The 23,603-nt window shown below is 37.6% G+C and overlaps 2 protein-coding genes across 5 annotated transcripts in view; both read left to right on the top strand.

Annotated features, from left to right (window-relative positions):
* The window catches only part of LOC141438029 (uncharacterized), a 28,292-nt gene extending 16,607 nt beyond the window's left edge, over positions 1 to 11,685 (top strand). Inside the window, exons 1-8 of one of the 3 annotated variants that reach the window (XM_074101664.1) lie at positions 420 to 563; positions 1,928 to 2,048; positions 2,891 to 2,978; positions 3,071 to 5,721; positions 7,979 to 8,083; positions 9,130 to 9,307; positions 9,944 to 10,082; positions 10,817 to 11,685. In XM_074101664.1, coding sequence (XP_073957765.1) covers positions 547 to 563; positions 1,928 to 2,048; positions 2,891 to 2,978; positions 3,071 to 5,721; positions 7,979 to 8,083; positions 9,130 to 9,307; positions 9,944 to 10,082; positions 10,817 to 11,537 — 4,020 coding nt within the window. In that variant the 5' untranslated portion in view covers positions 420 to 546 and the 3' untranslated portion in view covers positions 11,538 to 11,685. Of the gene's footprint in view, positions 1 to 419; positions 564 to 1,927; positions 2,049 to 2,890; positions 2,979 to 3,070; positions 5,722 to 7,978; positions 8,084 to 9,129; positions 9,308 to 9,943; positions 10,083 to 10,816 lie in introns of those variants that run through there. The other 2 variants (XM_074101665.1, XM_074101666.1) reach the window with 2 other exon arrangements.
* Positions 11,686 to 13,081: 1,396 nt separating this feature from the next.
* On the top strand, positions 13,082 to 21,675 carry LOC141438030 (uncharacterized). 2 transcript variants are annotated; one of them, XM_074101667.1, is made up of 8 exons: positions 13,082 to 13,293; positions 13,515 to 13,626; positions 16,298 to 16,385; positions 16,708 to 18,098; positions 18,371 to 18,472; positions 18,565 to 18,742; positions 18,951 to 19,089; positions 20,736 to 21,675. In XM_074101667.1, the coding sequence occupies exons 1-8, from the start codon at positions 13,277 to 13,279 to the stop codon at positions 21,478 to 21,480; spliced, it is 2,772 nt and encodes a 923-aa protein (XP_073957768.1). In that variant the 5' UTR covers positions 13,082 to 13,276; the 3' UTR covers positions 21,481 to 21,675. The 2 variants fall into 2 exon arrangements, with proteins under 2 accessions (XP_073957768.1, XP_073957769.1); XM_074101668.1 differs by lacking the exon at positions 13,082 to 13,293 and adding an exon at positions 13,302 to 13,396.
* Positions 21,676 to 23,603: the final 1,928 nt, after the last annotated feature.

The following is a 23,603-nucleotide window of genomic DNA, read 5'->3' on the forward strand; positions in this document are numbered from 1 at the left end:
CTTTGCTCATCCGTGACCTTATTATAGCTACGTTTAGCAAGAAAGGTGTGTTCACGCAGTTCCTCCACCTCTACACTGTAAGAACACACACAAATCCATCTATCACCACCACCACACTACACTGACGCGTTTCGGACTCGACCAGAGCTCATCGCTTTCAGTATATGTATAAAGTACTCTGTGCGTACGCCATCCCAGAGCTACGAGTCGCTTGACAGTTATTTTTGTCCTGTTTTTGGTCTGAATACCCACAGTGACTTGGTGCAAATGAAATTGTCATTTATAAAAATACTCATGCTCCAGCTCTAGCTCAACTCTGGCTCTATGTTCTTTATGGTCCACAGTCAATTATACTCCATATGAGTGTACCATGCTAAGATCAACATGCGCAATTTTTTAAGTCAGGCTGACGTTAGGATCTGACATGCTACGTACGCATTGTTTTGTATGAGTTGGCTTTTTTTTATAATTCGAAATATTTACTACTATTTATATGTATTCTTATTATTTTTGGTAATTTTGATTTCATAATATCTTTACTTTGCGATGAAATCAACTAGCAGGTAAGTTGAACATATGCGTGTTTCGGTTTTTATATATTATTACTTATATTAAAATAGCATGTTTCTACGTACTGGGTACATGATATATTTCAATTGAATACTTTTACAATTTCAGGTGCCCAATGTTAAAAGTAAGATCGTTTACGCACTGCGACTTAAAGCAGCGATACAAAAGCGATAAAGTCGCTGGACACGACTGCAGCAATTCAGTGTAGTTTCGTAAACAGCGGTAATGCAATTGCACGTTGGTATTGATGCAAGTTTCCAATCCCTAGTGTCATACAGTTGCGCTTTCGAGGAAGTCGCTTTTGTATCGCTGCTAAAAGTCCGTGTTTACCTAACCGACGTAAAATTGGTTTGTTCAAAAAAAAACCACGACCTTTATTTCTAAATTAAAAATAAGTACTGACCCAATTACTTTAAAAGACAGCGCAAACCGGCAGAAGGTACAAAACTGCGACGGCTAAGTTTTATCTACGTCTCAGTGCACTGTGCATACGAAGAGGAAATAGGTTCCGGCGCATAGGTACCTACCGGCTCATTCCACCATGGTATCCTCCAGGTGAAAATCCGTTGCGTTTGCGTGCGAGTTTGAGATCGGTGCCCGAAAGTGCAGTGCATTGAAATTTACACCTTAGACGTTGCATTTTTTTATACCCTCTGCCATCCAGTAGTATCTACCTATGTGGATTTGCGTTTTCCTTACAGGTTTTGAGTATTCAACTAGTTTACAGGTATGATTTCGAAGGCGGCCGCAGAGTCCAAACCCCAAACAGTAGACCGCGCAGGTAGGCAGTGCTCATTTTTAGTATTAATTCGGAACTATTTCTGTGATTCGGAAGGTAGGTGGGTTTCGGTAGGTACTGGCCTATGGTCTGCCGCCCGCCGTCTGCAGTTTGGGGTTTGGTGTTATTTTCGGAATCATAATATATCAATTATCAATTATAATATCGTTTTATGGCGACCGGGACATCATGGCGGCGCAACTAGTCGCCGCCAGCAACAAAATGTATTGAGTGCTATCGCTATTATCTATTCTGTGGTTCTATTAATTTCATCTGATGTTCGTTTGGTTGACCATCTGTTAAGGATAGTGCCTCGCCGGAATATTCCAATAGAGACTTGAAAAAAAAAAGTAGGTATTGGGAAGAAATTGTAGATTTATTTGGAGAATATGAGCAAACAGTTGAGCAAAAAAAAAACATCGTTATTTGTATTTCATCGACGTTCATTTTGAGACTGCGGTGATTCTGGTGTCTCTGTGGTGGCTCGATTTGGTAGCATAACCACTGTCGGTCGCGCGACTGGTTTCGCCCCCATGATGTGAGTTACTTAAATGAGAACTTAATCGAGTTTTTTTTCAGATTGCAGCCATGCCCCTGCAGTTGTTACAAATTGGGCACCGACTGCATAGAATTTCGAAAAATTGCGGAATCTCAAGACCGTGGACTTGCTATTTATCAATATATACCGGAAACAAATGACGTCAGTCTCTTGTAACGGTCATACGTGATGTGTTTTGTTTGAAAATTGCAACTGTTGAGGCGAAGCGCGGCGTCCGCTTGACGTGGTCATGATCACACACGCGTTAAGGTGCGACCAAACCGCTGCTTAAAAAACATAACCCTCCTTCGGGCAGTCGGGTAAAAAAACCGGCCACGAGCGTCGATACCCCACACTATAGGGTTGCATGAGAAAAAAAAAATCACCTCCACTTTACGTCTATGGGACTACGGGAGGTAGATACCCAAAAAAAATTTTTTTTTTTTTTTTTATTGTACCACTGTCGGCATAGTTTACATAACTATAATATCCGTGCAAAATTACAGCTTTCTAGCATTCATAGTCCCTGAGCAAAGCCGCGGACGGACAGGCAGACAGACATGACAAAACTATAAGGGTTCCGTTTTTGGCATTTTGGCTCCGGAGCCCTGTGACGGCACGGAATCGCAGTGACGCACCGTATGCGCACCGTTATTATCGCATGCTCTCCACACCGCTGCATAAAATACGGAATCGCAGTGACGTGTCGTGATCTTCAGGTCTTTACCGAACAAAAGTCGTGGCGTTTACGGCACGTCACTACGATTCCGCACCGTTTGCGTATTTTAAGCAGCGGTGTGGAAAGCATGCAAAAAAAACGGTGCGCATACGATGCGTCACTGCGATTCCGTATCGTCAACTTTTTTTAAGCAGCGGTTTGGTCGCATCTTTCTCATTCATTCATTTGTACGGACCACGTGTCGCGTCTTGTCGGACGGACGTTACGCAGCGACCTTACTTAAATTGAGAAAAGTTATAGTTAAATTTATTAAATTTTAATCCAGCAGGAAAGGCCAAGCGAATCCAGTGAAGCATTTATACTTAGCAGCAATAAGAATGCGATAACACGAGAAGATATAACAACGGTGTTTGGTAACGTACCTACATAAAACGTTAAATTGCATATTTTAGAGATGAGTGAAATGCTTATATTAAAGTAAAATGTCCTTAACTTTCCATTATAGAATACAGTAAAATGACCTGCCCCCGATGTATCAAGATTGTTAAACATGCTGAGAGTTTGGTTACGAATGTTCAGTTAGGTGAAGTACAAGATGTATTAGGCGTCTGTGATCACTGTCGTCTCAAGGAAAGACTCCGCACCACCTCGTCTTGCAGATGCAAAGAAGTAGTAAAAAAGTTCACAACAAATGCAAAAGAAAAACGAGAAGCTCAAAGAAATCGCGTTAAAAGGTGGCTTACACAAGTACAGCACCTGTTAAAAAATGCTTCGATAGGCGATTCAAAAGGATACAAATTAAAGAAACGTGCGCGTTCAGAGCTAAGCTTAGATAAATTGTTCTCCGATTTCAATAGATCAGAGCCTAAATATTATAAAGAAGAATCCCGAGCTGAAGAAAAATTGAAAACGAGTGCTCAGCTACCAAATACGGCTAGAACATCGTCATTTTCAGAAAGAGTGGATGATGTGTACACAGATGCAAAAACATATTTGAAACGCGTTACAAAATCTGTCAAACACAGAGGTGACACATCTGAGCCTAGTTTTATTGATTTTCCCCAAGATAAACAAATAGATGACATAGCAAAGCCTGGTTTTTCAAAGTCTGAAGATAGACAGTTAGCAGTAAGTAAGTTAGGTGAGATAAAAATGGAACATAAAAAATTTACCTCGTTTCTTGAAAGATCTGAAGAGAACTTCGAACCTAAACCGAAGCATAAAATGCTTAGCATATTGAAATTTCGTGAAAATGAGCAATTCAAAAAACAAGAAAAAAATGAATTTTTTAGGAAGCCTTCTTTAAAAGGTAATAGGTTAAAGGCGGTTAGTGAACAAGACGTCTCATCTTTAGGTAAAGCGCCAGAGTTTACTTCAAAGTCGAAAACGTCTCTCGAAGGTGGCCTCATGCCTAGCTTGGAGAAGCAAACATCACTTTTACCAGAAATGCCCTGGACCAAGTCATCGAGCGAGCAAAATCTCTCTAGAAATTTTAGTTTCCTCTTTCCCAAGGAGAAAATAGAAATAATTGAAAGGCATACTAGTAGAATTAGTTCAGCAGACATCATAAAAAACTTGCAAGATACGCTCAGGAGAAAAGCCGAAGAGGAGCAGAGGAAAAAAGAAGAGGAGCTTAAAAGAAAACACGAAGAAAAAGAACGCACAAAACTAGAAAAAAAAGAAAAAAGTAGGATTGAAGCTGAGAAAAAAATATTGGCAGATGAAGAAAAAAAACGGATTACGGAAAAAACACCTAATACTACGGAAAAGGCTGAAAAAACACCTCAAAAGACGTCTAAGGATCAAATAATCATTGAAGAAAAAGGACAAGAAAGTGGAGAGAAGCAAGAAAAGTTACAAAATCAAAAGACAGAACAAAAAAGCAAAGCAGATAAGATACAAAAGCAAAAATTAGAAGCACAAGATAAGTTAAAAAAAGGAAAGGATTCTTCCAAACAAGATAAAGAAGAAATTCAAACGGAAAAAGCCAAAATTGCAGAAGCAAAATTGGCAGAAAAAGAAGCTCAGAAGGTTTTGAAAGAACAACAAAAAAAGGAAAAAGAAGAACGAGCACAAAAAGCAGAAAGTGAAAAAATAAAAGCACAACAAAAATTAAAGCAGGACAAAGCGGAAAAATTAAACCAAAAATTGGAAGAGAAAGATTCTCTCAAAAAAGCAAAAGATGATAGGTTACAAAAAGATGCCGATAATACTGCTAAAACAGATAAAGTTCCCCAAAAAGACGCAACTACTAAAAAAGATAACGTGACTCAAAAAGATGAAACTGCTAAAAAAGATATCGTGACTCAAAAAGATGAAACTACTAAAAAAGATAATGTGACTCAAAAAGATGAAACAGCTAAAAAAGGGGAAACAACGAAAAAAGATGAAACTATTAAAGAATCGGGCAGTGACAAAAAAGGAGAAGAAGATAAGCAAACACAACGTGCAGCTAATGATGAATTGAAAGCTTTGCTTGCACTTCAAGAAAAGGATAAAGCTGAAAGAGAAAAACTAAAAAAACAACAAGAAATAGAAAAAGAACTCGCTGAAAAAAAAGCCATGGAAGCTGAAAGAATGGCTAAGGAAGCAAAAAATACTAATAAACATGATAAACAGAAAGAAGTCAAAGATAAACCTGTAAAATCCGAAGAAACGCCATCTAAAAAACCAGAATCTCCACCTCCTCCAAAAGATTTAGCTTTTAAAGACGTGAAAGTAAGGAAACAGTCTGGTGACGATCTAATTTTGCGCTTAGTTAAATTAAAGCAAAACGAGCCTCGTCACAGGGAGAGTTACAGATTTTCAAGGATGCATTTACCAGATATTTTTATCAAGACACATGCCAGACATAAGTGTAAAGATCCCAAGTGCCCCGTATGTAGAAATTCAGAGTTGGGATTAGATTATGACGAATGTTTGATAGCTGCAGCTCATACGTACAAACCGGAAGAAATAACTGACATTATCATTGGGGAAAAAATATATAAAAACACGACCCCTTATAGGAAACCTCAAGAAAAAGAAAAAGAAACAATGGTTGAGTTTGTAGATGAAACTGAATGTACAGTTACAGTAAAAAAAGAGGATGAAGTAATGCAAGAAAGCCTGAAAGAAACTGTTCAAACAAAACAGTTAAAAGGGAAAAACGATTTGGTAAGTGATTCTGACATGACATACGAGTAAGGTAAACGTCCGAGTGCTCGACACGTTGTTCCCAATAAAGTCAAAGTCAAAATATCTTTATTCAATTTAGGCTATGACAAGCACTTATGAATGTCAAAAAAAATCTACCACCGGTATTTTGGTAGAGCGCATGACAATGCAAGGTACAAGCAAAAAAAGCCGGCCAAGAGCGTGTTGGACACGCCCGAAATAGGGTTCCGTAGCCATTACGTAAAAATTAAGTAATATTTTTCTAAGGATTTCGTATTTTGTACGGAATATTTCAAGTTTAGGTATATTTAATTTTTATACTTTATGCTGCTATTTACTCTTAAACTACTAATAATTCTCAAGAAAACTTAACCGTTATAGTTTGCCTTGTACTTAAGTTTAATATACTTACTACCATCCTGATTTTTTTCAAATTTTTTCATCTACCTGTTTAGATTTTAGGGGGGGACGCTCGATTTTAATGAAAATTTGCACTTTAAAGTTGAATATTTTGCAAATAAATCACTGAATCGAAAAATCGTCTTAGCAACCCCCTAATGGTTTTAAAGGAACTATCCAACGATACCCCACAAAACAAGTTCGGACGAGAAAAAAAAATCACCCCCACTTTACGTCTATGGGAGGTAATCTAAAAACCATTTTTTTTTAATTTTTATTGTACCATTTTGTCGGCATAGTTCAGATATTATATTCGTGCAAAATCACAGCTTTCTAGTATTGATAGTCCCTGAGCAAAGCCGCGGACGGACAGACAGACAGACATACAGACATGGCGAAGCTATAAGGGTTCCGTTTTTGCCATTTTGGCTACGGAACCCTAAAATGTATACAGTTAGTAGAATTAATTAATTTATTATAGCCAGGTTAGCTAGGGGTTTCCTGTTAGGACAAGGTAGGTACGGACGGAACCATAAAAACTAGTAGTTCTCGTGATATCTTGAAAATAGATAGTTTTATAGACACTAAAGCTTCTTTCTTTCAAAATGTTCTGAATCTTTTCTTTTTTGGCAAATAACGTGATAATGATAACACTGCTGCACCGAGAGTCGAACCTTGTCACTGTCTCGGAACTTTTTTTAGGTACTTAACAAACTTCATGGTAAACCAATCACTGGTAGCTTTATTCCATGAACTTTCACTTTGACGTTTTTGAATTTTTTTCTTGTATATTTTTTAACGGACGATTTTTTGTATCTTTTTGAACGATTTTGATGATTTCGCGTAATTTTTGTAAATTTCATTTTATTTTTTTACATTAGAATTAGACATCCCAATTTGTTACTAAAGTTCGAAATATTATAATGTCTAAAGGTGTTAAGAAAACGGAGCAAGTGAGTATAAATTCGAGAATTTCAAATCATTTTAGAGCCTTCATAGGCCTTGAACACCAAACATTCACAGTACCTACCATTAAAGTTATGTTGTAGCTTTGATCGAATTATAAAACGTGTGGGTCATATAACTTCATTAGATTATATCGAATAACTGCCGGCATAAATGCAAATTAATGCAATGTGCTAAAGCCACTTTGACTGAACATCCCTGTCCTCGTCCCAGCCATTTTTTTTGACTAGAGAAAATGACTTGAAAGTCTTTATATAAATATTTTACTATTATGGAATAAATATTTAAAGAAAATAGTCATAATTACCGTTCTAAAGTCTGGTCGCGGAGCACGAAGAATTTCGTACAATGGCCTTTCACTATGTCGCTGTTGCTCGCGCGTAAATATTTGCCGCGGCGCTCGCTCGCACAGCTGATTTTTTGCGAATGCGACGTCAAATATTCACGCGCGAGTGACAGACAAGTAGTGGAGGTCATTGCGCGAAATTCTTCGTGTTCCGTACCGTATATTCTTTAACATATATTTTACTTGCTTAGTCCTTGCGGTATACTGTGTGCCCTCTTTCATGTTAGCTCGAATATTACAACAACCGGTACCGCCTCCGCGCCGAGCCGCACCGCTCCGCCACCGGTTTCTGGGTGTTTCAAGCAAAAAAAGATACTATAATAAATATTATACTAAATAAGATATTGTACTATTAGTAATTTCGCTACGTCTGTCGTCTGTCAGCGGCTTAGCTGAGAGAACCTTGTATATCACAAATCTGACGGAGGCTTGGATATACTTAATAAATTTACAACTTTTATAATTATAATCATCCAGATATAGTGCATTTTAATTTTTAGGTACAAAGTTTTAACTTAACTTTCTGTAACCATCAAGTATTTTCAGTTTGATCCAGATTCGAGTAAAGGCGTTATCCGGTACGCGTTATCGGATCGTGCGTTTATTGATAAAGGATGGACGATGCTACCCACGGAAAAAGTTGTACGAAAAGTAAGTTTGCTCTTGCAGACTTTAAATAGTAATAGCTGCTCTACAGTAGCTTTCTTTGGCCGCCCATTCATTTGTGTAGCTAAGCTACTACTACAAACTTGGGATTCCTCTGTTCTTCCTTTTTTTAAATCGGACATTCTAGACAGTGATCGTGTGAATGAGGGATCGCCTACTAGGTACCTACTTATATTATCGGGCTTTAGTGCAGCGGCGGCCTTACCCATTGCGAGGCTCAGGGCGGCAGGTATTTGCGTTGCGAGGCCCTTTGTCCTTCGTGAAAGAAAAGTATGTGATGCGAAAATATGGTTAAAAAATCTATATTTTTTGCGTGAGGCCTTGCAAGAGCGAGGCCCCGGGTGATTGCCCTGTTCGCCACCCCCTAACGCCGCCGCTGCTTTAGTGCAACTATAGGTAAGATTTGTACAAATTGTTTAGTTTAACTGAACAATTTGCGTGGCGTCTATTTGATGTGATCTGATGTTTGACACACTGAAATCCCAAGCACTTTGCAGGTGTGGACCTTGTGCAAGGTCCGCCCGGATTGCTAACACCGTCTTGCTCGCTAATCCTGCCGTGAAGCAGCAGTGCTGCACTGTTGTGTTTCGGCGTGGAGAGTTAAGATAGCCGGTGAAATTACTGGCACTTCAGGTATCCCATCTTAGGCCTCTAGGCTGGCAACGCATGTGAAATACGCCCTGGTGTTTGTTGCAGATGTTTATGGGCGTTGGTGATCTCTTACCATGAGGAGACCCACTTGCTCGTTCGTCATCCAGTCGAATAAAAAAAAACTTTCACCTTTTCTTTCTGTCAAGCGGTAAAAGATGAAAGAAAGCCAATTTCCGCGCATAAGACAATATATAGACCTTTAATTATACCTATACAAATACAGCGAGCGTGCACCATAAGTCCATGGTATCAAAATTAGACAAAATTGGGAGATCTCTACATTCTCTACAAAGTTTGATCGATTGCCACTAAGCAGTCTTAAAAAGGTCACGGTTGTTGGAACTTTTTATTAGGTGTATATTATATCTCGTTTATTTTAGATGAACGTGTACCGAATGAGGCCAGCTCACCCTGAATTCGACTGGTTTGAACACAACAAGTACAAACGATTGATGGAGTACGATACGGGGGAGAAGTTAGCAGAATTTGACGACAATGGCCGCGGACGTTGGTTCTACAGAAGCGGGAAACTGGCGCTTGACTATTACGACGCAGAAGGTTGTAACTTTTAGCTTCCATCTCATCCATGCTTCCTGGATAGCAACGCATATGTATAAACCTACCTTATAGTTTTCTTTGGCCTTTATCCTTTGGACATATTTACTTGCAGGTACTACATATAAATACCTATCTATTTAAATTCGCATCCATCCTGTATACATACCACTGTATGGCACAGGTCTCCTTTCACAGTGAGTGCTGGGCTGTAGTTCCCTCGCGGTATATAGGTGTTTATTTGAATACCTACGTGTAAATTGGTCATGCATGATAGGAAAAGACATCATAATGGAATGAAGAATGTATTTCATACATAAGAAAGAACGAACCTCTTGAAATATCAACAAAATTACTACGGATTTATCATTGCGGGCGTAAACCCGCATTCACATTTATCTCGTGTTGTGCCACGTATCAGAATGTATCGGTTTCATACATTTTATATGGTTGCGTTCACATTTATATGATGCGGTGTGTTGTGAGGGCTTGTGTTGTGTCGCATCAAAGCTATAGAGAGAGAGAGAGAGAGAGAGAGAGAGACAGAGAGCATTACAAAACAACACGACAGGATAAATGTGAATGCGGCTTTATAAACCACCACATGTAGAATATTCTCACACGTTGTGATATTTTTAGAGATAAATGCACAGCAACGGTTTGTGGTGTACAGCAGCGGAGAACCGGACGAGCGGGGACGTACCCGTCCCAGGACCATCCTGGCTACATTCGACTATTTAGGAAATGGCATCGTATTTGACCACGCTGGTAAAATACGGTAAGGGCTGTTCAAGGCCAGAGTGAATATAGTAATACCGAAGATAAGTAGATTAGGTACTTGAGTTTTCTTCGGTCTCATCTGCACTTGTCACCAAGCGAGATAAAGAACAATCGCTGATCAATTTGAAATAAAAAAGTAGCAAATTATTGTTTTTAGATTGTGTCTTGAGGATACCTTTAGATAGATGTGTGTTTTCCCTTTTTGCTATGACTCTACAAGCAGAGGCGTCTTTAGCCAATGTAGCGCCCGTGTGCAATTATTACTTTACCGCCATCTAGGAAGCGCGCGGTCAAAAACGACAAAATAAAAAGTGCCGCGCCGGCGCCCCTAACACCGCTGCGCCCGTGTGCAACGCACACCCTGCACTATAGGTAAAGAAAAGACGCCTCTGTCTACAAGATTTGATTCGTAATTTTGATGTTGATGCCATTCGCCCACAATGGCACCGAGAAGGTATACCTACTCGTATAAATGTAATTGGGGTAGGAAATTGCGGTTTTTTACCCGACTACCTGAAGAATGGTTATAAATTGGCTCCAGGGCAACCAATGAGCACTTCAATAGCCATCTTTAAATAATATTGAACCGAATGCTGTTTTCGCACTGCACTCTTTAAAAAAATGGTTATAATTTTTTCGTCGTGGTTTTAATTTTCTTTTGATAACATACCTACCTAATCTATCATCTTTTGATACTACGGTTTCTTATTAATAAAATACCTATCTTTTAAGGTTGAAGTACAATCAAACAGAGGGAGTGTTGTTGGACCGCAGCATTGGCCCCGTGTCCCAGTGGAAGTGGCACACGCTTAACGACCCGCCTGTCTTGCAGCAGGTCATGATCGACACACAGATGCCATACAAGGATCCGACTATCATGAAGCTCGGTGGGCCAGGCTCAGCAAAAAAACGAGTGGACAACGAGGAGATGCTCGCGATAGAGTTCGACAACTTCATCAAGGAGAAAAGCCGGAAGTTGACGCAAAAGTTCAAGCCGTTTCAGATCAGAATGAAGGCGCTGAAAATAAACGAATATTTCTCGCTTAGAGTATTAGATCAGGCTTCAGTATACCTGCTATATAGAGACGGGACAACTAATTTGAAAATAAATATGGGCATGATATTGGATCATAAGGAAATCGTAGATACTGATACCGCAGATGTCGGTGATGTGTCGAATAGCATGGAGAGGCTTCCGGCGCGCACGGACAGTTTAGCGATCTTGCAGCAAGCTGTGGCGCAGGCGCAGAGCGAGGAGCGCTCGCGCGTGCGCCACGAGCGGCGCCTGCACAAGCCAGCCGACCCCTGCGCTAGCGCAGAACGGCTAACGGCCGCCGCCTCTCGACCGCTGCGACCCCCGCTCGTAACCGCCTCCGGCACTACAGTCTCCTCAAAGTGTCCATGTAAATTAAGAAAACCTCCTTCCAATTTATATTATGATACGCGGCTCTGATGTATCTCCACTTGTATAATTTTGTCATTTTATCTGACTATTATGGAAGGTGGGCTATAAAGATTTATTTAGTTAACTTTAGTTAACTTTATAATTAATTCGTCATGTAATCAAGGTGCCTAATTATTATATGTATTTTTTTTAATTTTATCTGTATTTTTCTTTTTCTTGTTTTGGGACACGTAGGTACTGCCATCTCTTAAATTTGGCTACGGCTTCAATTAGGTCCCCGTGAAAATTTGGATAGTCTACGTGTATGGAGACTTCCGAATAATTCTCCCGCCTATGAAACTTGGCACATGATGAAAATAGGTAATACAGATTATAGATATGGTTCTTGATAGATATACAATAATACGTTAAACGGGACTGAGCACTTGCAGCTCAAAAGCATGATGAACGAGATAGTTAGTACTAGAGGTGAGACGTATTTACTGGAATAGGTTTTGGCTTGGACGCGTGCGTGAGTGAGTACGCGTTCCCGCCCGCGATTCTTTTAGCGTACGAGTATTTAGGAGTACGGCGGCTGACAACGTTCCGCCAACTTGAAAACAAGCTGTTATGTACACTTTTTTATTGAAAAAATTATAAAAATTGCTGACAGTCCTAAGCCTGTATAAAGTATGCATGGAAGTATTTAGTCGGTATTTAATATAGGTAAAATTTAAAAAATATGAAGTGTGAAGTGAAGACTGAACTGTGACGTGGAATTCGATTCGATTTCGTTCGATAATATTCGTAAAACTACTAAAACTAGTACTCGTACGATGTCTACGCAATCACGGGAGCGTATTTACGGGTTAGTGGCGGCGGGAACGTATTATTGGTGCGTCCACAGTCCACACGCGATACACCACGCCACAGTGTAAGAAAATGACCACGCTTAGCCGTGATTGGCTGCTGGGGCGCGGCGAAGGATTAGAAAAGTGTGGCCGCGCTATATAGTAGTTTTACTCTTAAATAGCAGCCTAAGGTATAAAATAAACCTAAACTTGGAAGGTTCCGTATAAAATACGAAATCCTTAGAAAAATATTACTTAATTTTTTCGTAATGGCTACGGAACCCTATTTTGGGCGTGTCTGACACGCTCTTGGCCGGTTTTTTCCAAAATTACGCCAATAACGTATGTCATTAAATTCAGTATGGTTTCAACAAGATGGTGCAACCAGTCTCATTGCAAGACCAGTCATGAGAAATTTGGAGATAAACTAATTTCTATGAACCTGCTTTAATCTCAAAATACCACAGCAGAATAACCTAAAAACCAATAGGAAACGAAAAAAAATCCTTCACGAACATCGACATTTACGGCGAACAGTAAAAATTGTACCTACAGTAACCGGCAACAATCTGCTGCTAGCTACCTATTTTACTTATCCGCGTTTGTAACATTCATCTATTCTAAGTATAATCTATTGTCTTTGATTTCGCTTTCCACCTCTTTTAGCTTATAGTTGCGTTTTTTAATATATTAATTTGATTAATTTAAAGATTTAATTCCTGTTCATGTCATTTTTACGTCACATTCAACAGCATCCAACAAATAGGCACCAAAAGCGTGCCAGCACAAAGTTGTGTGCCAAAGAGTATAAGTACTTATGTAGAAATTGTGTGCATTGTTGCGTGGCTGTGACGTGATCTGAGAATTTTGTATTTATTATTATACCATAATTATTATAATATACCTATACTTATATTATTTTGGAATAAATGTTAATTTGCTATAGATAATTTCAAGATGCAGTCAATGATAGAGTAATATTTCAATTTTACAAACAAATAATTCTAGATTTACTTAATCGTAATTCTCATTTTCTGAGGCCAATTAATTCAAAAAATATCTTGTAGCGTACAGTCAGTAAGTACTTACAGTGTAGGTAACGGTGCAAGAAATGTCGAAACGTTACTACTTAGCATAGGTGGACGATATATGAGTTGTGATGGTGATTTTATGATGGATAATATTATTATTCTAGGAAACAATGGTGTGCGTGTGGCAAGACATGCAGGGGTGCTTCGAATTTTCAGCAAATGTTGGAATCTGCGGATGCGGGGATCATCGTTTATTACCACGGTTCGCAGTTAGATGTAAGTCTATGCTATGTGTATTCTTTACTTCCACTTCCTCTTTTCTATCTTTTTCTTCAACTTCTTTTTTATCATCGTCAATATTATTTCACTTCCAATAGGTACTTATAGCAAGGTATGTACGTATGCGTGGGTATATTGCTGCTTTTTAGAAATTTTGAACAGTGCCCTGCCCACTTTCTCTTTAATTAAACTATAGTGAATTAACAAGTTCCCTGTCCCGAAGCAATGTGCAGCGTTCTTTTGACACGTCCCCATAGTAATGATAAAGTAATGTACCTACGTAATACCCCAATGTTATGTCCCCATAGTAATTTTCATTGGTTATCTAAACGTGGTTCAAGAATAAAAATAATATAATATAATATATAAGCACGAAATAAAATTTAATATTTATCGATAGAACAACTGCACTCTGAACAAAGTGATTAAGGGCATAATGTATAAGTCTGTGCCTCCTGTGATAAGTTATACAAGTGCAAAATCGTCATTTTACAGGAGAGTGAAAATAAGATTAAAAAAATTCTGGTTTGTGAGCCAATGGGGCTAGCATTTACCGAAACACTTTTTTTATAGATAAAAATATATTCTATAAAGTTGCATTTTGTGTTTTTCGATAAATATCTTTAGTTCGAAGAAAATCGCGAAAAACCTGTGAGTTGTACCCATTGAAATGTCTAATATGAGTATATAATATGTGTTAGATGATACAAGTTCAGTTATACCATGGTGTAGGTACCCCTGGAGCACCCATAATATCTCTTGGTGTAAACTGATATGATATACCTACATGAACTTGTAAAACGCACTCACTCACTCACTCACACTCGACGTAATAATATGTTCCCAGCTAAATGTTGTTAAAAGTAAAGTAAAACAAAAAAAACCTGAAAAATTTGATTTTTTCACCTTGTACCCTGTTACAAACAAAATTTACCTAACTTATATTAGTTTGCATTTGCAAAAAGTAAAGTAACTTATATCAGTTTGCAGCGACACTGAGGCGAGCTGGTCCGGCGCACCCCTGTTCTCGGGTCACCTCACCCCCACGCACACCCACCACACTTTATGCTTGCACTTGTATCACTTAATACAACTGTTATTGCATAAATATTTTACGGGAATAGTTTGACTTTTAGATATAGGTAATTTGATTTGTATACCTTTACACTTAATGTGTTTGTGAATAGTGATTCATAACGAGATGTATCACTTATTACAAAAAAAATATCAAATTTGTCTTGCATTGGTAGTAGTACATGTTGAGTTGTGCCCTGGTCTGGTTTTAGAAAAGTTGGTTAAAAGTGGTATAACTGTAGATATATCAATATTTCCGAAAAAAATACCGAAAAATAAAATGTGAACATAAATTCAATTTCACTAATGCCACAAAGCACGAAAATAACCTTAGAGAAATTACATAAAGGTGTTACAACTTGATATATATCAATGTGCACGATTTTTATCTGCTAGTTGTATCACTTTTCACAAAATTATCTCCGAAACTATAGTAAACTAGCTTTTGCCCGCGACTTCGTCCGCGTGGAATAGTAATTTTGGGAAGTATTTAATTTATTTAGGATACCTATTCTGCCAAAAATAGTACATAGTAACTTCTACGGTTAACCGAAAATAACCTATTTTAATTTAATACATTGCTAAAAATATAAACTATTTTTTTTGTTCTTCCATCCATCCATCCACCCGATGTTCTTTGGTAAAACATAAATATTTTGCGGATAGCCACAATTTAGCAATACGACGTGGCCAGCACAAAAGGACTAATTCTTCATAGTGAACTCTTGACACCTTACGTCCTTTATAGTAAGTTAGGAGGGTAGGATTATAATTAAGACGGCATTTTTACTAAGCATAGCTACACATATTTCCGATAAATATACTTATATGTAGTAATTTGTTTGGAATTCCTTAAGAACTTTCATCCCCATATTTCAACCCCTTAAAGCCTCTTTTTCGCGATAAAAGGTAGCCTATGTTCTTTCCCAAGGTCTATTCTATCTCTGTACCAAATTTCATCAAATCGGTTTAGCGGTTTAGGCGTGAAAAGCGTAACAGACAGAACAGAAACAGACAGAGTTACTTCGCTTTAAATTAATATAAATTATATAATTAATTAAATAATATATATATATAATATATATAATTATATAATATAAATAAATATAAATATCACGGGACAATTCACACCAATTGACCTAGTCCCAAAGTAAGCTTAGCAAAGCTTGTGTTATGGGTACTAAGCAACGGATAAATATAATTATATAGATAGATACATACTTAAATACATATTAAACACCCAAGACCCGAGAACAAACATCCGTATTTTTCATACTAATATCTGCCCCGACACGGGAATCGAACCCGGGACCTCAAGCTTCGTAGTCAGGTTCTCTAACCACTAGGCCATCTGGTCGTCAAATATATATATAGTATAGTATATATAGTATATAGTATGGATAGCAGCCTAAGGTATAAAATATACCTAAACTTGGAATATTCCGTACAAAATACGAAATCCTTAGAAAAATATTACTAAATTTTTTCGTAATTGCTACGGAACCCTATTTCGGGCGTGTCCGATACGCCCTTGCCCGGTTTTGAATTTTTTTGATGCCTTTACTAATGCTGATCTGGTGTTTTTCTTTTTTAGGAAACTCACAATAAAGATAGAACAGTATTTATTATACGTAATAACAAAGATGTTGAAATGTCATCACAAGATATACAAAAGGCTTTGGGTAAGGTTTTTTTTTATGTAACCTACCTAGTTCTCGTTTGATGATACCATCAAAAAATCAACCACCTACAGTGAAAAAAAAATGGTTTATTAGATTTACCAAATTTGCAAAGATTGGTTGAATACGTAAAAATATGATAAATAAATATAACAAGACCTCGAAACTAGAAACTAAGTTTTTGAAACTAAATACTTATAACAAGTACCTACACACCGCAAGAAAACTCGCTTTCATGGCGCTAAAGTGGTTTAAGCACTAAAAAAACTTAATAAGGAGCCAGGAATAGGAATATGTTACATTATTAATAGACTTTAATTTTCAGACCCGAATAAAATTTCATGTCCACGTTGTTTTCATATTTATAAACGTGCACAAAAATTGTTCAAAAATATTCCATCGCTTGCCAAGAAAGAAACAAGAGGAATCTGTGATCACTGTGCGAAACTTCAGCAAAAATATAGTACAGAACATGGACAAGCAAATCGAACTCAATGCAAATGCAAAAATGTTATCAATCGTTTTTTAACGTCTGAAAAGGAACGGGATTTAGCTTCAGCAATGAATGCCAAAACAAAACCTTGGCAAAGTGAATCTAAGCTATCTAAGCAATCTATATTGGAGTCAAGAAAGTATCATTCTGATGAAAGTCTTTGCAAAGATCTGCCATGTCATAAAGAAAACTTTATCGAAAAACCATTTAGTTTTGTTTTTCCTAAAGTTAAAGATGCCGAACTAAATCACCAGATCAGTTCATCAGAACTTATAAGAGCTTTACTAGAAAAAGACGGTCGGATAATAGGTACTAAACAAGTGGAGCGTAACAAGTCTGGTACACTTAAAGACAATGATAAAAATAAGTCTTCCAGGGACAGTACCCCAAAAACAGAAAAAGAGGTTAAAGAAATTAAGGAAGCTGAGAAACTACAACTACATAAAGGAAAAGAGATGAAAGATATGGAGAAACCAAAATCACAAAAAGAAAAAGAAAGCAAAGATAACGAAACACCAAAGTCACAAAAAGAAAAAGATACCAAAGATGATGAGAACAAAAAATCACAAAATGAAAACAAGGATCTTGACAAATCTAAGTCACAAAAAGAAAAAGATGCCAAAAATGTTGAGAAAAAAAAATCAGAAAAAGAAAACAAAGATCTTGATCAATCTAAACCACAAAAAGAAAAAGAAAGCAAAGGTGTCGAGAAATCAAAACCAGAAAAAGAAACAAAAGCAGATGCTAAGTCTGAAAAGGAATCTACCAAGAAAAATAACGAGGCTGACGACCTTTTGAAACAATTACTTTCTAAGGGCGATAAAGCAAAAGCTGAAGCTGAGAAAAGTAGAAAGGAACAAGAACTTGCCAGCCAAAAAGCAAAATTATTAGCTGAACAAAAACTCAAAGAACTTACTATAATGCCAGTAGCTGTAAAAGTTAAATCTCCACTTGCGAAAATAAAAGCTTCAGACCGGTCTGACTTGGAAGTAGAAAGTAATATTGCCTTCCAAGATAAAAAACCGGATGAGGGTGTTCATATCATCGTTGGTCAAAAAATATTAAAAAATGCTACATCCTTAGGAACGTCCAAGGAGCAAACTGAAAAGCTTCCTCTTTTCTTTAAATCAGCTTTTCAAGAAGAAGTTGTCTCTGAACATCATAAGCCTGGTGGTGGTGATCCCTCTAAACCAGCACCGAAAAAACCTCTAAAGGAAGTTATGGTACTTAACCGATTAGTATTCAAATATGTAGTTAGGTACCTATTCAAATGGGTAGGTACCTACATTTCAATAGAATCTGTCAATTTTCTAGACTTTTAAGCATTTAAGACACCCTAACGTTGGCACGCTTAATTATGTATGTCAGATTCATTTCAGTTCATTCATTTCCAACTTCGATGCCTTGGTTCTCCCACGAGACAGTATTTTTTTTTCAATTTCAATTCAATCGTAGAATTTCAAACATCGCTGATTAAATTAAAACTTTTCCACAGGCTGCAGAAAACAGGCAAGGTGTTATACGGTATGCCTTGTCGGATCGCACGTTTATTGATAAGGGTTGGACTAAGCTCCCTACGGAAAAAGTCGTTCGAAAAGTAACTGTTACGGTTTAATCGGTTTAGTTACATAACTTTTATCTACTACTTAAGTGATTCAATTGAGTCAAACAATTTATTTTTAATTTCAGATGAATGTATACCGTATGCGCCCAGCGCATCCAGAATTCGATTGGTTTGAGCATAATAAGAATAAAAGGGAAATGCTATATGATTCAGGGCAAAAGTTAGCCGAATTCAGCGATGACGGCCGCGGTCGCTGGTTTTACAGGAGCGGCAAGCTGGCACTTGATTACTACAATGCTGAAGGTTTAACTTGGAGAAAAATTATTATTATACAATTTCAACTTTTATACGGTCATTTATTTCCACTGTTCATCATTAAACTTAAACGAATGATCAAGGAGTTATAAGTGTTGCAACTCTCTTGTTGTTGTTGTTATAGGTATACTTATATTGCAAGTGTGAAAACAAATGTATTATTTCTTTAGTTGCTTTATTAATTTATTATACGCAGAATGCAATGCACAGCAACGGTATGTTGTATACAGCAACGGAGAGCCTGATGAAAGGGGACGTTCGCGGCCCAGAACTGTACTGGCCACTTTCGATTACTCAGGGAATGGAGTTGTATTTGACCACAATGGCAAAATAAGGTATACTTACACAGCAATGTGCTCTCTTCTAATGGTTGATTTAGATGCTCAGAGACGTAAATCATTATAATGTTTTGCTGTATTGCCTTATATCATACACTAGCTTTTGCCCACGACATCGTCCGCGTCTACTTTAGTTATAAAGGCATATTAGCCCCCGTTATAATTGTGACATGTGTATCTTTATGTGTATAGCGAAGTACTACCGTAAACGAAAGGTAACAGTTTACTACAGTACTTCGCTATAAACAACATTTTTACCAGTTTTAAAGTAGGTAGTTTATGAAAAGTTTTATGCAAAGCACGAGAGTAAATTAATTATTTCGTGTGCTTCCGACGAGAAACGAAACTCTCTATATCCCGAAGTACGAAATTGCACTCCACGTAACATTTTATATACTTAAATATTTTATAAAAATATAATAAATTAGGTAAGTAAGTAAAAGATAATCGCACAAAAATTACGCTTCCTTAATATTATTGATTTTATTATGCACAACCCGATGAGTTATAATCTTTAAGTTAGGTAGATACTGCATACTTATTCTTATTAGCAAATTTATTTTACACATCATTTTAAATATTCATTAAATTTTCACATTTTAGTTGTACATTTTGTATGAAAAACCCCCTCCCCTATTGAAGTCGCCAACACCGTACGGACCATTTTAAATTGTGACCAGTCATGTTTTTAAGTCTATAAATAAGGAAGTCTCATAGAAACTCCCCCCTAACAAGTCGAAAGCTACTTCTTCTTCCTTTATTTGCCTACGCAGATCATTTTTACCAGTAATCAGGACCTTGCATACCAATTTTCATACTGCTAAGTCCAGAAATGAGAAAATTTCCTTACAAACTTTACCCCCCCCCCATTTCATCCGTTTAGGGGGAAATTTTGTCCATTTTAGCTACATAGATAATTTTTAATTGTAATCGAGAACTTATATTAAGTACCCACAGAAATTAGAAAATTTCCATACAAACTTTACACCCCTTTAGGGAAGAATTTGGTCAAATTTACCTGCACAGATCATTTTTAATTGTAATCAAGAACTAATTATGTACCTATTTTCATACTTCTAAGTCCAGAAATGAGAAAATTCTTTATAAATTTCACTCCCTTATTTCACCCCTTTAGGGGATGAATTTCTTAATATCCTTTCTTAGTGCCCACTTGCATCATGAAAGGAACCTCTATACCAAATTTTAAGTTTCTAGGCCCAGTGGTTTGGGCTGTGCGTTGATATTTTTAACCCAGTGAGTCGGTTTTGCCTTTTATAATATATATAAAGTAGATAAGTAATAATTGGTACCTAAATATAAAACTCGCGCACATCCGCCACTTCGATTCTAAGTATATCATTATATATAATAAGTAGAATAGAATTGATTTATTTGGTGTTAAAAAAGTTTGTACATGAAATCTTAATCTAAATCTTTGGTGCTGAAGCTCAAGCTTAAAACAACTAGATCCACCCGTGACAATCCCCAAATATCCCCATTTTATCACTTTATTATTATATCAACGCATTATAAACTGGGTCAAACCTTTCTCTTTCCCCAAAAAATCAATATCGTATCCAGCTTTGCAGCGAGCAATAGCAGCCGAAACAATTACCTACTTTCTTTTTTCTTTCTATTTTAAGATTGAAGTATAATCAGACAGAAGGAGTTCTACTGGATCGCAGTGTTGGTCCAGTGTCGCACTGGAAGTGGCATGACCTGAACGACCCACCTGTGCTACAGCAAGTTATGGTCGACACGCAGGTGGCACATAAAGATCCGCGCATTTATAATATCCACACCGGCTCAGGGGAGTCTAATAGAACACGACCAGCAAAGCATGACGAGGATATGTTAGCAATAGAATTTAATAATTTCATCAAGGAAAAAAGCATGAAGCTCACCCAGAACTTTCAACCCTACCAGATAAAGATGAAGGCGTTGAAATTAAATGAGAATTTTTCACTTAAAATTTTAGATCAAGCTTCAGTGTATTTAATTTTCAGAGATGGGTCAAGTAACATGAAAGTAAATATTGGTATGGTACTAGATCATAAAGAAATAGTGGATACTGATACTGCAGATGTAGGTGACGTGTCTAACTCGATGCAAAGGTTTCCGGCGCGCACGGACAGCCTAGCGGTCCTGCAGCAAGCCGTGGCGCAGGCGCAGCGCTCGGAGCACCTGCGCGTGCGGCATGAGCGCCGCCTGCACAAGCCTACGGGCTCGCTCGCCAGCGTGGACCGGCTCACAGCCGCCGCATCGCGTCCGCTGCGACCGCCGCTAATGACGCACTCCAAAGCATCCTTGTCCGGTCCTACTTGTAAATGTACAACTAGAAAACCAACTCTAAACAATGTTTACTATGACAATCGTATTTCTAGTTAAATAGTTTTATATTCCTTATCTACTACTTAGTTAATTGATTGAGGTTTTACTAAACTACGTCAGCAACCAGCGTTCTGGATGCCAAGTTGCTACTTGGTTTGGATAGTGGTGTAGGTATTTCATTTACTTTTATTTTATCATGTTTAGTGGTATTTTAGTTTCTAAAAATAATATATTTCCTATTATATAAAATTATATTATTAACTTTTTATTTTGTCCATTTCAAACTAGGGTCTCTTTTCCACCCTGCACGTGTTGTTTGCATGTAGGTACGTATTTATATAAGTATTTACCTACTATATAGGTATTTCAGTCACATGTTGGCAGTATTGGCTAATGGTGCTTAATGGGACCGTTACAGCACAATACCTACAAGTAACAGGCAGTAGACCGACTCGGTCGTTTTCTTGAAATTTATACCTACGGCTGCGCGGATCGCTAGGGTTGGCAACTAAAAAAAGTAAAACAGACATGTGTAGATTTTTATTGTATCAGACAGACATGGCGAAACTATGGGTTCCGTTTTTACCATTTTGGCTACGGAACCCTAAAAACCGCATTCAAATCGGTCCACCCGTGAGCTACGAAGTGACACACAGCAGACAGACACACAAACACACACACACACACACACACACACACACACACACACACACACACACACACACACACACACACACACACACACACACAGACAGACAATGTTTAACAGCTACGGTGCCACAGACAGACACACATAGTGGTCAAACTTATAATACCCCTCTTTTTGCGTCGGGGGTTAAAAACAGAGACAACATCACATTTATCTGTCAGTTACAATTAATCAATGGGTGGTGAAACAGCTCCTAAGTCTATTTGTTTAGGTAGGTACAGTCAAGCGCATAAATATCTATACAGCAATAGCGTCACATCGGCCTTATAGATAGTGACATGAAGATGTATAGATATTTTTGACGTCTTGGTCGTTACCAAGACGTCAAAAATATACCTACAACCTACCCACCTAACCACCTACCTATACCTATAATATACCTACATATATTTATGCCCTTGACTGTTCTTAACAAAATGTTAACAACCGAAGAATGTTTAAAACTAAATACGTTTTTAAAAATGTGAATTAATATTAGTTCAAATTCATAAATTCGTTCGGATTATATTTTGATAGAAGATTTAATTTGTAAATAGCAATTTGCATATATTTTTTTAATGTTACTTTCTACAAATCACTATGGTTTACATTTTGTTGAGTAGAAAAATTTTAATAGACTAATAATAAAGTAGTAGTAGTAGTAGTAGGTATTAATTTTACCTTTCAGCATCAGCAGGAAATTGAAATAACCTAACCAAAAAAAAAAAATTTTTCTAATACAAGCTTTTTTTGCTGACTGTACTTTTTATTAACAGTACTTGCATTGTCACCCAAACTATATTTGCATACCAAATTTCAAGTCGAGTTCAAGTCGAAGAAAGTTAAAGAGTTCCGTGGCTGAACTACCAGGATGTCACTACTAGATCATTATTTATTGTCACGCGATTTACATAAATATTCCAAATTTCAAATCAATCTGTCTGGAAGTTGATCAAATTTGACTTGCAAGATTTTACTACAGACAGACAGACAGACAACGGGACAGGTGAAACTAAATAAAAGCTTGTAATAATAAAAAATGACAATGTTGGTTTTATCAGCGTTGAATTTAGGCACCCGTAAACACTGCAATACAGACGTTCTCGTGCAGTATATATAGGGAGATGGTGCACTCACTCGACCAGCGCTGCAGCGTCGGCGTGGCACTGCGTAGTTAAGTCGGGTTAGCGGCTGTGTAAGACGCTCCGCTGAGTGCGTACATCGATTTTGGCCCTCTAGGTAGTATGAAGTCAAATTACTGCATATATTACTTGTATAATAATATTTTAACTATGCGGTTGGTATAGTAGAAATTATTTGAGCTGCCCAGCAGAGCTACTACGAAACTCGAAACTCGAAGTTCGTGTCGTGCGGTGCTGCAGGGCTACTACGAAACTCGAAACTCGAAGTTCGTGTCGTGCGGTCTTTTTGATACTTCTACTATTTAATACGAGAGCGAGAGAGACGGTACGATACGAACTGTGAGTTACGA

This window comes from Choristoneura fumiferana, chromosome 18 (genome assembly GCF_025370935.1).
Source record: "Choristoneura fumiferana chromosome 18, NRCan_CFum_1, whole genome shotgun sequence".
NCBI lineage: Eukaryota > Metazoa > Arthropoda > Insecta > Lepidoptera > Tortricidae > Choristoneura > Choristoneura fumiferana.

Bases quoted from the DNA above. Each gene is read 5' to 3' on its own strand.
- LOC141438030 (XM_074101667.1), top strand. The intron at 18,473-18,564 runs GTAACTGTTACG...TTTTAATTTCAG, and splicing joins CGGAAAAAGTCGTTCGAAAA to ATGAATGTATACCGTATGCG. The intron at 19,090-20,735 runs GTATACTTACAC...TTCTATTTTAAG, and splicing joins GACCACAATGGCAAAATAAG to ATTGAAGTATAATCAGACAG.